General features: G+C 41.5%; 1 protein-coding gene across 17 annotated transcripts in view; it reads right to left on the reverse strand.

The window, feature by feature from the left end:
* Positions 1–15,000, reverse strand: part of LOC147025481 (uncharacterized) — a 187,246-nt gene that overhangs the window by 84,878 nt on the left and 87,368 nt on the right. For all 17 annotated transcript variants that reach the window (XM_085886488.1, XM_085886486.1, XM_085886482.1 and 14 more), the window contains 2 exons: positions 5,712–5,844; positions 434–497 (listed from right to left, as the gene is read on the reverse strand). In XM_085886488.1, the coding sequence (XP_085742614.1) occupies positions 434–497; positions 5,712–5,844 (197 nt within the window). The remainder of the gene's footprint in view (positions 1–433; positions 498–5,711; positions 5,845–15,000) is intronic.

Here is a 15,000-nt window from a genome sequence, read left to right on the forward strand (position 1 = left end):
CATTTTGTACACTTTCACAGCCATCTTTAAATTATTTGCATCAGTGAAACACAGACAGTTTTGACAGGTAACTGTCGTCGTGGGGTGCAGCCACTTGTCTGCAACTTTTAACATGGCTCGATGCCTTCACTGCCAAGAAATTTACCAATCACTCTTCTGCCCTCTTCGCTATCTCACTCGCTGCCATATTGATTTTCAGTTACTGCATTGACATGTGATAGAAACACATGATTATGGGTATTGGTTGCTAATACAGTACTATAAAGACATTCTCTTAGAATGATTCATCTACATGCAGTAAGTACACGACTGCACCTTCACGAAATAGTATGGGTCAAATTTGAAACATCCTCTTGCATCGAACACAGAGATGCACATGATGTGTATGAGTGCAGTGTGAGGAGTATGAGGGTGTCACGGATGTGCCTCTCACCACCAGCTCTGCACGCCCTCCACTCAGCACCGCAGGGTCGAGTTTTGGCAGAAAGTGCTTGGGTCTGGAAACAACACGTGGTCTGTGTGTTCATATTGTTGTTCAATCATTTACAAATCCCCTGGCAAACATGAATACTAAATCTGCTGCTTCAGATTTACTCCAAACTCGGCATTAGGCCACACCGACATGAAAATGTTTCAAGAAATACAATTTACACTTTCAAAATCGTTCAATCAACTGGTCAAATCGATCAGAATGACGGAGGAAAGAAGCGATTTCAGCACAACAAAGTCTGAAGTTTTGAACATGTTAGAGTCGAAAAATTATTTTAAAAGTTTGTCTTTCAAATTAGAGAAATTCTCTTTTGTACAGCGACCTAAGTGTAGGTATAGACTCGGAGCAAGATGGCCAGCTTGATGCCATCATTACAACATCTTGAAACTCTGACAATAGTCTGTCATTGTGACAATGGCAGCTCAATGCTGGTGCATCCGTGCCTCTCCCTGACAATAAATTATGATGATAACCTCATGAGAAGCAAGTTGGAGTTTTTCAGCCAATCAGAAACGTGTGCTTAATCGGCCAATGATAGCAGATGTTGTTAAGACAGTGCCAGCATGGATATTTAGTGAGTTTGGAAGATCTGGCAATCGTTCATCATGCAATGATTGCTCTGCCACTCCATAAAGGCACTGTCACACCTTGACGATTCAGCCAGCAATGGCAACGTATAATAATGTATGTAAAACATTGACGTATACTGAAATTTTGATGTTTTTTTTTAATTTTGGTCGTATTCATCACGTGTTGGTCATATGCATTACATATTAGTAATGGGCACAGAACATTTCGTTGTCTTATAGATAACTTATACCAACGAATGCTTAGCCTGTTGGCGGCGTTCACAACCTCTGCCCAACGATAGTCTAACTTAGGCATAGCGTGCTGCACGTATCGCCGACGAACTCGTGGCGTAGCCTGTTAAAAACCTGCCGCACGCCGATTTAAATCATAACCGCCTGAAAATTGAAAGTGTCAACCACGCTGTCACACCTTGACGATTTAGCCAGCGTATGCCGACCTATGAAAAATTTGCCGAACCAAGCTGGCACACGTCGAATACGTTATTGGTAAGTTGTGTATACGTTAAAGAGCACGCTGAAAAACGATGAAGTATGCTGTCATATTTCGTGCTACGTCTCGTACGTCGTGAAATTTCAAGCATGCTGAAAATTTTACGACGTACTCGCCGTATGGCTCACACGTTCCGCTACGCTTGGTATAAGTTGTAGGCACGATATGCGATCGTTGGCACACGTCAACACAAGTTCCTTGTAAGTTACTCATAAGTCGAAACACGTCGAGGTAATGTTTAGCATACCCGAAACTTATTTTCTCCATCAAGGCACATTTTCTTTTTATCTCCTTGGCTCCGTGAAGGTGCGTGACGAAATATCTGAAGTTGTTGTTGTTGTTTTTTATTATTTTTTTTTTAGTCTATCACGAATTTTAAAATATATTCGGACATTTGCTTTTAAGTTTCGACGTCGACGTGACAATATCCTCAAACAGAAAATATTCACAGAGGAGGAACTAAGAATAAGACATGAGCAAACTGAAGAGGCAATCGGATGTGACGTCACGGCACGTGATGAAATATCGGAAGTTATTGTTGTTTTTTTTGTTGTTTTTTTTGTTGTTTTTTAAACGCTGCCAATACGCCATTGTATGGTAGCTGTAAATTAGAAACACGTTCTGTGGTCATCTGGAAGACACCAATCAAATACGTTACACATAGGTTCAAAGCACGTTACTCATAAGTTAGAAATAAGTTTTGGGTACGCTAATTATTACCTCGACGTGTTTCGACTTATGAGTAACTTACAAGGAACTTGTGTCGACGTGTGTCAACGATCGCATATCGTGTCTCGACATGTGTCAACGATCGTATAACGTGCCTACAACTTATGGCCAGTGTAGCGGAACGTGCGAGTCATACGCCGGCATACGTCGTAAAATTTCAAGCATGCTAAAATGAGGACAACCGCAAAGTACAACGATGAAAGCCAGCGTACTACGACGTATGGCAGTGTTTTTCAGCGTGCTCTTAACGTATACAAAACTTACTCATAACGTATTCAACGTGTGCCAGCGTTTTAGACAAATTTTTCACAAGTCGGCATACGCTGGCTAAATCGTCAAGGTGTGACAGCGCCTTAAGGCCGACGCAATTCAACTATAATCTGGGAGTGGGATTCTTTTCTGCTGTTCTTGTCAAGCAGCATCAGCAAAAAATGAAACAAAACAGTCCCGAAGGCCACAAAAACAGTTGAGTTCAATGTTTTTGATGACAATGATAACAAACCAACAATCCTGTGATAAAAATCACAGAAAAGCTGTTTAGTTCGACATGATAAAGTCCATGATAAATGTGGCAGTGATTCTCATTGGCCAAGTTCTGTTTATTTTGGGGAACGGACAGCACTCTGCCTTTTATAATGATAATCTCCCTGACTTCAAGTTAGAGTCGAGCATTAACCAATTGAAGTCAGTCTATCAGCCAACTCGAAGCAACTCAATCCAGCATACAGTGGCTGAAGATGCCAATGCATCAAGTTGGCTTTCTTGCTCCCATTCTAGAAACACTGGTTTGGATACATCATCACAAGGACATTAGAAGACAACGGTGTACTTCGCACAACAATTACAAGGCCATGAGTAGGCAATGGAAAGAATTGAAATATTTACCCCAGAATCATGTTGTAATGTATGTTTGAAGTGCCTGCAATTCAGAAGCAACTGCAGTGTTGTTGATGGTGGTGGTGGTGGTTGTCCCAAAGGAATGACACAAAAATAATAAACGGACATCCGGTAATCCGGATGGCCTAACGCTGGAGTGCTGCTTATGTTACATGGTGTCAGAAGTGATCTGCAAATAACTCCGTACATCCTTGCCATCCGAAGCTGGTATCTGAAATACATAAACGATGGCATCCGTCTACTTTGAACATCCCACGATTGGCTGGGATTCGGCTTTGTTATATCAGGAATTTGTTCAATTTCAAAAGTCCAAAAGTTCAAAAGGAGATGCTGTCCATAGTCCATGCGTGCAAGAAGTTTCACTTATAGCTTTGGGAGAAGAGTCACCGTCTACAATGACCACCAATAATCCACTGCTGTCCACACCGATGAGACTGCAGAGCATACTACTGCGACTGCAATGGCATGATTTCAACATTCAGTACAAAAGATGGGAGGATATGCAGCTTCCAGACATCCTTTCTCGAGCCTACCTGCCAGATATTCATTCAGAACTGGACAACTTGGAGCAGATTTCATTTCAGTGTTGGATTTTCTGTCTGTCTCTGACGAGAGGTATGCTGGTCTTCAAAAAACTACTCAGTTACAGTCCCTGATTCTTGATGAGTAGCCAGATGCCAGGCAAGGTGCATCACTCGGTCTTCGACCATACTGAGATTCCCGGAGTGAACTTTTGGTTACAGATGGCATCCTATACAAAGGCATGCGAATTGTCGTACCACTCACTCTGAGACCCTGCATGCTGAGCCTGATTCACGAATGGCATCTTGGAATAGTCACGTGTAAGCAACGAGCTTGGGAGGTTCGATACTGGCCCTCCATGAATGCGGACATAGAGCAAATTGTTCAGAACTGCTCCACTGTGCAGACTATCAAAATCGCCTGCCTGCTGAGCCTCTGAAACAAACTCCTACACACCAAATTTATCTTTGAGTGAAATTGGGACAGACCTGTTCTAGTCTGATGCTTAGACATACCTGATAATGGTTGACTATTATTCCAGATTCATTGAGGTGGATGAAGTGAAGGATTTATGCTGCAGTACAACTCTTGAGCAACTGAAAGCACAGTTCAGTCGACATGTTTTACCAGAGACTCTACGGAGTGATAATGGGACTACAATCTACATACAACTCACAATTTGTGAGGAAATTCTGCAAAGATTACGGAATCATCCTTAGAACGTCTAGTCCCAGATATCCATGTTCAAATGGATAAGTCGCGAGGACTGTACAAACTGTAAAACGACTGGCAAAAATCTACAGACAAGCACATGGTGTTGCTAGATTATCACACAACGCCATTGGAAGGCATTAACCTATCACTGGCTCAATTACTGATGGGAAGACGTCCGAGGAATACCCTTTCCCATTGCCCACGGTGTTCTGGTGCTTTTGGCTTGCAACCGTGATGTCACGAAAAGATACTTCGACTTGGAAAAAGCAAAGCAGAAGTTCTACCATGATTTTCACTCACTCAAAGATCTTCCACCATTACATCTGAATGATGAAGTTAGAATGGAGCCTCCTGTATGTTCCAAATGGTGGATACCAGCTGTGATTGTGAAGGAGCACTCTGAGCCATGTTCGTACGTTGTTCAGTCCCAACAAAAGGGTGACACGTATCACCGTAACCGTTGACATTTACGTAAGAGCACCAGTGTAGCCAATGAAGGTGATACCCTCGATCGGTCTTTCGTTGATACTGATAACGCTACCAATGAGGTCAGTGATGGCTCAAGCCATTTGTCAGACTTGAAGCCTCCAACTTGTGACACTGCACCTTCTGTAGATCTGGGTGAGCCAGGCAGAGCAATCACCCCACCAGTGTCTACAGCTCGCTCACTTACCCCTTGCATAACTCGGACTCATAGTGGTCATATCAGTCGTAGACCAGACAGACTCGACTTGTGATGAATTGTAAATATTTGCTTGTACTGAGTTGGATCTGATTTGTTGCAATGCAATGTGGATTTTAAGAGTTGAATCTGTTGTTTTGTTTTAGACTGAGTTGGACTATTTGTTCATGTAACAATAACTTAATCACTGCTCTTTTCCATCTTGGAGGGGAAGATGTAATGCATGTTTGAAGTGCCTGCAATTCAGAAGCAACTACAGTGTTGTTGTTAGTTGTTGTTGGTGGTTGTCCCAAGGGACTGACACAAAAATAATAAATGGATTTCCGGTGATCCAGATGGCCTGATGGTGGAGTCCTGCTTATGTTACATACGTGATAAGATCTCTGGTGGGAACCACAAACAGAACAATCCAACTTGCCTTCAGTAAAGTTATAGAAGTTCAATACAATATTTTTAGACGTGATAGAGATCAAACATCTCAGATTTTTCGTTAACAAAACGATCCTTTTGTTGATCGTCCATTACACATGAGGAGTTCCATTGTACACCACAATTTTGCACTATGCAGGTCTTAGCATTGGCAGACGTTGGTCATACCGTGGGTTGTAGTCACCCATGAAGTTTCCCTGGGGGATTTGATGTGCGTGCACCCAAGCACATGTCAGGGAACGCCGGGGATCATGTAGTAGTTTGGATGGCTCACCCAGCACATCACATAGCTCTTGTTCACCTGTAAGCAGGAAGCGGTTCCAATACGGTGTTACCATGCAGCCACCATGAGGTACAATGCAATGATGGAGATAGGTTTCCAGAGATCAATACCTTGGTTTACTACTGAAAAGATCAGTGTGTATCAGTCATGCAAGTTTGTAAAATGTTACAACAATCATCATCATGTAGCATGCCGTATGCAGAGTGTCAGTGCTACTGAAGCAGTTAATAGGCTACAATCCTGGTCGGGTCACCACTCAGACTTTCGAAGTCAGGGCATGAATATGGAACTTGTTGAGGGTGCTGCCGATAGCTTGCCTCCTCTTTGCAAAGGACACCGTTGAATCTTCAATGTCCACAACTAATGCTAGCAGCCAGAACGCCCAGTTTAACTTCCATCCTAGGTACAGCACACACATTGATGAATCACCTCGCCTCTGAAACACCGGGATGACAGTTTATAGCTAGGTTGGGATTCGTACCCAGGCTCGACAACTTGGAAGCGATTGCGCGTATCTCAATCCCATCCTATCAGCCCTGTGACAACAATCATTCAACACAAACATACGTACTGGCACACAATAGCCTGGGCCTACTCCTTTCTGCAGCATCTGTGAGATCTTTTATATTATATGGACATTGAACCACTGTACATCACATGGGATTCAAAGCACAAATGATTCTGCAGCAGAAGGTAGAGAATAGGGTTTTTCGAAGACATTGAGATGTGGGAAAAGAAAGCCCTAAAAGTGGAAAAAAAATTATTTGATACGTTTTGTTACTAATTATACGTACTCGCATAGTAAAAAATAAACATCTTTAGCATGTCTTAGATTATTGTGAGAATCTTCTTCGTATAACCTTTTGAAAGCCTCTCAGACAACCCTTTATCATGAACTTACATATCCTATTAATCTCCAGGCCGGGAATGTGGCCAAGGTACCGGCACACAATGGTCTACTCTTTTATATAGTTGTGGGATATTTAAAGTCCATAATCCAACGTAGCCAGCTTTACATCCCCAATCCAAAGGATGCAGCGCATCTAACCAGAACTTCACCAGGATGGCAGTTTCAGTTAAACTAGACTCTAATCTCTGAGCAGACAACCCAGAAACGACCATGTAACAAACTTCCCTTTCCTATCAAGGCTTACTCAACATTCGTAAATCAAACCCTCAATAGTTTTAGAACTCAGGTACTTGGATAATGCACAAATCTCTTCTGACCACAACATGCTTGTTGTGCATGCCATCGAGCATGCGTGCATTGCCTCATCTTTCTCTTTGTCTACAGGAATGATATTCAAGGAGTTTGGTGAGATGAAAGGAGGCTTAATAAGTGATGGTACGAGTCCTGAGAACCTAAGTCCCGCTGATGAAACAGTGCTTTTGCCAGAATCGTCTGATGAACGGAAAAATATGGTAAACCTAGTTAAAGGCGCTGTCACACCTTGACGTTTTAGCCAGCAATGGCAACGTATAAAAATGTATGTAAAACGTTGGCGTACGCTGAAATTTTGAGGTTTTTTAAGTTTTGGTCATATTCATAACGTGTTGGTCGTATGCATAACATATTAGTAACGGGCACAGAACGTTTCGTTGTGTTATAGATAACTTATACCAACGAATGCTTAGCCTGTTGTCGGCGTTCACAACTTATGCCCAAAGATAGTTTAACTTAGGCATAGCACGCTGCATGTATCGCCGACGAACTCGTGGCATGGCCTGTTAAAAGGCTGCCGCACGCCAATTTAAATCATAACCGCCTAAAAATTGGAAGTGTCAACATCGCAGTCACACCTTGACGATTTAGCCAGCGTATGCCGACCTATGAAAAATTTGCCGAACCAAGCTGGCACACGTCGAATACGATATGGGTAAGTTGTGTATACGTTAGGAGCATGCTGAAAAACGAGGAAGTATGCTGTCATATTCCGTGGTACGTCTAGTACGTCGTGAAATTTCAAGCATGCTGAAAATTTTACGACGTACTCGACGTATGGCTCACAAGTTCCGCATACGCTGGCATAAGTTCTCTGCACGCTCTGCGATCGTTGACACACATCGGACACACGTTACTTGTAAGTTACTCATAAGTCGAAACACGTCGAGGTAATGTTTAGCATACCCAAAACTTAATTTTTAACCTATGAGTAACGTGCTTTGAACCTATGAGTAGGGTGCTTTGAACCTATGAGTAGCGTGCTTTGAACCGATGTGTAACGTATCTCAAACGCACATTGTCGTATGTAGACGAATTTGATTGACGTCTTCCGGACAACCACAGAACTTACTGAACGTGTTTCTAACTTACATCTACCGTATAACGGTGTATTGGCAGCGTTTAGGGGAATTGGTATATACAAATGGGCTTCACAAGAGGAACCCGTCAGTGTTCCAGACTCCATGTTGAGTAGATGTCAATGTCAGTAGTATCAGTAGTAGTAGTAGGTGAGCGTGTCAGTAGTAGTAGTAGTAGTAGTAGTAGTAGTAGTAGTAGTAGTAGTAGTAGTAGTAGTAGTAGTAGGTAAGCGTGTCAGTAGTAGTAGTAGTAGTAGTAGCAGTAGTATTGGTAGTAGTAGTAGGTCCATGTCAGTACAAAGTAGTAGGTGAGCGTGATGGGGAAGGTGTGGGTGATGATGGATCCTCGTTGGGTCCACGAATAGGAGAATACATTGCACCATTGTTCGATGTTCTTTTTGGCTATTTTTTTTTCTCATTCCCACGATGAACTATTTTTTTGTTTCAGTTTTAAAAGTATTCAAAACGACTTGGACAAATGCATAATGTACTAGTAATGAACAAAGAACGCTTCGATAACTTATACATAAGTTATACCAACGATTGATTAGCGCGTTTTAGGCGTCCACAACCTATGCCCAACGATAGTCTAACCACTCTAACGTATGCATAGCGTGGCAGCGTATCGTCGACGATTACATGAGGTTTTCTATTCATAGGCTGCAACTTCACTTTTAATAAATGCCTGTCACTCACCTATTGTTTTTGGACGCTGGTGCTCGGCAATTGAAATCGTTTTCATTGAACGAGTTAAATCGCTTCCACAGCACTACAGTCACGGCACCAACAGCAGCAGGCTCAGTGCCAGCCTCATGCCAGGCTCAAGCGGATCCCTGTAGAAGGTGTACTGCTTGGTTATCCTTGGACTCACTCTGGCGAGCAGCTCGTCGAACATCGCTGGGGGCATTCGCAGGAAGTTGATGAAGGATGCATGGTCCTCGTTCCGGAGTTCCACCATGAGCTGGTCATATATGCCGTAATGGCGTCTCCTCCAGATCCATGGTCTCACCCAGTTCCTTCTCCTCCGTTCACGTATTCTTCTCCCAGCTCTATTGGCACGCAACTGGTGCAGTGTCAACTCGATGAGGTCATGTTGATGTTGGAGGACAGGTAGGTATTGTCGTCTCAGCCTTGCCGTATCCTCCATCTCTCGGAATGACATGGACATGTACTCACCACGAAGTCCCAAAAAAAGATGGGTTCCTCCTGCGAAACCCCTTTTTATATACCAAATCCCCTAATCGCTGCCAATATGCCATTATACGGTAGCTGTAAGTTTGAAATGCGTTCATTAAGTTCTGTTGTCGTCCTGAAGACGTCAAATAAGTCTACGTCTTTTTCTAGTAACGTGTTGCAAAGTGTGAACAACGTTCGTGTAGCGTGCTTACAAAACGTTACTTATAGGTTAGAAATAAGTTTCGGGTACGCTAAACATTACCTCGACGTGTTTCGACTTATGAGTAACTTACAAGTAATGTGTGTCGACGTGTGTTAACGATCGCATAACGTGCCTAGAACTTATGGCCAGCGTAGCGGAACGTGTAAGTCATACGCCGGCATACGTCGTAAAATTTCAAGCATGCAAAAATTTGAGGACAACCCAAAAGTACAACGTTTAAAGCCAGCGTACTACGATGTATGGCAGTGTTTTTCAGCGTGTTCTTAACGTATACAAAACGTACCCATAACGTATTCGACGTGTGCCAGTGTTTTAGACAAATTTTTCATAAATCGGCATATACTGGCGAAATCGTCAAGGTGTGAAAGCGGCTTAAGGAAGAGAAAAGTATGGTTTGAGAATGAACATCAGAGGAAGATAAACAATGGTCATTGGTGGAGAAAGGGTTTTGTACCAAAAATAATAATGTTAGATCATGGTTAGAAACTTCAGCAAGTTTCTACAGTGTGTTTATTTCGGACAACCTGAGAGCTGAGAATGGAAAAATGTGACACTGAGATTAGAATAAGAATAGAGATCTCCATGCCAACTTTTACCACCATAGAATCGGTACTACTACTAGTAAATGAAGGATAAGTACTACAATTGGATAGGTACAATTCATTTCAATTGAATGTTATATTTTGAACATGAATCAGAACATGAATGAGAAAACAAAGCTGAAGTATATTGCACGCATGTAGAGGAGTGAGATGATTTTTTTTTTTTAAACTCTGGAATGATTTAATTTGGTTTCCCTGCTTGACAAACAGGAAACTTACTGTTTTTAGGGACATCATAAAGGAAAAAAACAACGGACATGAAGAACTAATATAACGTGTTAAATAAGGTGCTGTAAAAGATGCTGCATCAATGACAGTAAACATCCGGAATTAATTTTTTTTCTACAACCCAAAAAATCTTTCTTTTATTTAAATCAAATTATGTACTTGAACACTGTAGAACATAAATTTCCTTTTTAGTACTTTCAAATACCTTCTATTTCGCAGTACTTGGCCAAAATATTACGATATTTTACGTCATTTCCAGCAATCAAATTTGCTGCTCGCAGACCCTGCCCATGTCCGTTTTTCCTCAAGACTGCGTGGAGTAAGGTGTTCTATGCACTCTCGTTTACAGAATATATTGGTTGAAGGAAAAAAAAATGCACAAGGAAGGCAAAGCCATGTATTGAAGGATGAAGGACACCATCAAAAATTTGATAAATTGAAGGAACCAGTAATGTCCAAGAAAGGCATCCACAAGAGTCAACCTCCTGTCCCAGGAAAGACACCAACGATGGACTGCTCGTTATAAGAGTACAACAACGTTTTCTCTTTGATAACAACAATTACAGGTAACCTATGGTTTGCACTTCATCTCTAAACCATGTGAACAAAGCCAGAAATAGATCTTGGTAGGGGAAAAAGGAGGTCCTGGAGGTTTGGATCAAACCACCCTTCTCTGAATTCTTACACAGCATCGTCATGCACCATTCTTTCAATGTGTATGTCACACAGATCACACAACTGTGGTGGTGAACACGAATGTTTTGACAATCTGAGGACAGGCGGATGACTCCTTCCCCACTCAACCGCTTTATACAGAATATTTATTCTTCTCCAAATTTCAGTGTAATCACACTTTGATGCTCAATAAATTTGTTGAGATTTTCATACTTTGAGATTGTACACGTGTTGTTTTCCCATAGATTGAGGTTATGAACGTATGTTTTATCAAACATTTGGTTGGACATGTTTTATCAACATTTGGACAATCTATGGATGATAAGTTGTCTTCAAAAGTGATATATATATATATATGTATATATATGTATATATATATACATATATATATATATTATATACAAAATTAACGTAAAGGTATTAACGTTCACCTCACATCCTCCATACTGCCCAAGTGCTGACAATGTCTGTGCAATGATGGGCTCCAAAACAGCTTCGGGCAACGAGTGGACTCAGATTTCTGTGAAAGTAATCTTTTTGCAGAGAGGGAGAAGGGTGGATGGGTGGGAGGGGGGCGGGGAGGTAGAGAGGGGGTCGGGGAGGATCAGGAGAAACGGAGTGTTGTGATGAGTGTGATCAGGGGAAACGGACTTTCTCTCTTCCTTTTCTTCCCCCCTTTGTCTCCATCTCCTCCTTATATTATATCATCTGGTCCATGTGAGAAGTTAACCCATTGATTATGCCAATAAGTGAGGATAATAAGGGATTTCAATTGTTCTTCTTTTTCCTTTGTTAATTTACTTTCTCTTTCAATTTCTATTTTATCTCCACCTTTGCTTATTTGCATATTTGGTAGTAAAGGTTTTTGTAGTTTTTAATTTTTTTTTTTTAACATTCACGGTGTCCCTCAGCTCTCAGGTTATTTGGCATAAATTTAGCTGGGAGAAAGCCGGGTTGTCCTGGTGAAGAAGATCTCGGTACAAATAGTACTGGTTAAGAGGAGTGTTAATACAAAGGTAATCCCAGTGACTGTTACACAGTGCCCCTTTTGGTTGGTGGTCCCAAGGTGATGCTCTCTAGGGATCTCCCTCTTCTCCTCTCCCTCAATCTCGGTTTGTTTATTCTGTTTTACACCTCAGCTCTGTTTTGTGTTAGAATCCATATCAAATCGAATCTTTTTGAAGTTCTCTTCCAAGCACTGTGGTATGGGTTCTCTTTCACCGTTTGTTCGACTTTTCTAACCTTTTCCTTCTCTGCGCTCCATTCGCATCAAATTTAAGTCTTCGGGTTAGACTCAGTGGGAAAGCATTAATTGATATTCCTTACAATATACTTGACCTGAAATTCTTCCAAATTTCCCGAACCTCACGAGTCAAAGAGCTCAACTCAGGCATCTTGGAGAAATTCCAAAGTGAAGCTAGAACCTCTGGTTTGGACTTTATAGCAACTCCGATCTTGAAATTGGGTTCAGTACGAGATTCCGGGTGAGCGGCAATGCCTCTGCAATATCCAAACCAATCGCCAAAAACGAAGAATCTCAGCATGTCGTTTCATTTCCACGTCATACAGTCGCAAGGGAAATGCAAAGTGAAACTACGACAGCAGAAACTGAGAGTCGCTCTGCCAGGATGCACTAAGGAGCTGCCAAAGACTCGGGAATCTGGCCTGGAATCAATTTCCGACAGCACTCGTCTTGCGAGTCGAGTGCACTCTGACGGTCTGCTTGGTGCTCGCTGATGAGTGTAGGGTGAAATGTGAAGTCGACGGAGGAATGCTCAGGTGTACAAAAGCTGTTCTGCATTTGATTTTTGGCAAGAGACCGAGCATCCGTGGATGCACAGATAGATGAACTGGCAGTGGAATCGCACCACCGGTTACGGGCCGTGGAAATGGGAAGAATAGAGAACTCTTTTATAGAGCTCTGACTATGGCAGTATTGGGAGCAAAGCATGGCAGATGGAAATGATTGTCATTAACCAGGTTTAAAATATACACACCAATTGCTATGCTATGAACTTGGTTCATGCACATAATGGTCTCTTTGCCAATGAAAGACTAACAATAACAAACTTGGGTTTGCCTGTTTAACGTTCTCACCTGAACCCGGGCCTCACGATGCTCAGAACTCAGGTTTAAATCCCTTGTACAAGATATCTTTGTCCATTGTCTACCAATGCCATATGAAGTCATTTTAAAGTACACTGATGTCTACTACTAATCTATTTGTCTTGCATGTGATTTGTGTCCAAGCTCCATTATGAGCATTTGAAAAATGTGAAAACAATTTTTTAAAAACCATTTTAAGTGTGAACAATTTTCACAGACATAAGGGTCTCTTTGTGAACAAAAGACTAACCAATTCAGAAGACAATTTTAGCATGAAAATCTGTCTGATGGTTGTTCCAAAGGGAATGTCTCAATAATTCTTTTTTGATAATTTTGTTTCCGCAAAAGTTTTATACAGACTCATGTACAAATCGTAGAGCATGCAGTCATCATCGATTTTTTTTGATCTGTTCACTGTCCATCAGTACTATGAAGATGTCTACCACCGTATCCATTTGAATGAGGGTTTCGATGACTGAAAGCAAAAACTTGAATGGCAGATGCAGCCGGTACATGTTACATATTTGGTCCCTGTCCAGAACAGAGTTGTCTCAGGCGACCTCCTTAGTCCTCCAATAGTCCGATGCCATTATCAACCAATGAGGGTATATTCTGTGCTGATGATTCACCGTCATCGTTGATTGTTTAGCAGTTGAGCTTCCACTTCAAGATGTGTTTGTATAGATGCTTTTGTCAGCCCATGTCCCTTATGATGTATTGGAGTTTGCCATAAAATATGTTTTTAGGGAGCCTACCCTCACCCATTTGTACTCAGGTGCCTGCCTGACGTAAATGGGCATTTATCAGGTCAGCTTTTTTCCTATCACTTTTGTTTGATCAAGGACTTCGTCGTTTGTTATCTTATCAGTAAGGTTATCCTCAAGATTTCCTGTTTGTCTCATTGTTGAAGTTTTTTATAGACATGATTCACAGCCATAAAGGACGACGGAAAGTATCAAGGCACTTTGTTGTAGTTCGATACTGTGCTGATTCCAGTCAGTCTAAGGATCAGCTGGCTTTCCTTCTCCTCAAATCGACATAGTGTTGTCCTTTAGGAGAGGGTTGCCAAGGTATTCGTGTTAAGCACCGTCTCTCAGATGTGTATTGAGGGTCTCTTATAAGGCACGTCTGGTGCAGCCTGGTGAAACACCTCCATGTTTTTGAAGCTGATTGTGAGCTCAAAAGTTTCAGGTAATTTTGAGCTTTCAGGAACCCTCATAATAAATTCGTCCAGTGTAAATGTCAGTACGGTGGTAGAGAAGTGCGATAAACCTGTAAACACTACAATCTGAGGAATAACTGATGATTTTGAGACCCCTGTGGTTACTGTGAGGTGCTGGTGGTTATGGAAGAATTTCTGGCCACGTGACAGCAAACTAACCACATAGACACTGTAATTCAAGTTTTTCAAAGATCATTGTCATTCCATCTATTTTTCTTCTTCCCATCTTCCAAATTTGCATTTCATCTCCTATTTTTTTTTCATTTTCCTTCCAGTGTTTGTTATATCCTCCATGTTTTTCCTTTCATGCATCTCTTAAAGCTTGTCATATTAACCTTTGCACTGTATTTGTTTTTGTTTGATTGCAGTTTCATGCAAGATTGCAGAGCAAGCAGTTTCATGGGTGTGACAATGTTTATAATTCCTGTTGTTACTCTATGTTTGTTCTTTTTTCTGACTGTAATACAATTATAGGATAAAATAAAGGACAGACAAAAAGTGTATTGTAAACAAAGCCATTTGTCATGTAATTTATCCTTCTTCCTCCTCCTCCTCCACCTCTATGGAATTGTGTTCATCTATTGTAAAATATCTGTCATAAATACTTGCAATTTTTTATTTTTTATCCAACATGAGAAGGA

The sequence above is a fragment of the Eptatretus burgeri genome, chromosome 6 (assembly GCF_056783735.1).
Source record: "Eptatretus burgeri isolate ZD-2024b chromosome 6, Ebu_testis_v1, whole genome shotgun sequence".
Classification (NCBI taxonomy): Eukaryota; Metazoa; Chordata; class Myxini; order Myxiniformes; family Myxinidae; genus Eptatretus; species Eptatretus burgeri.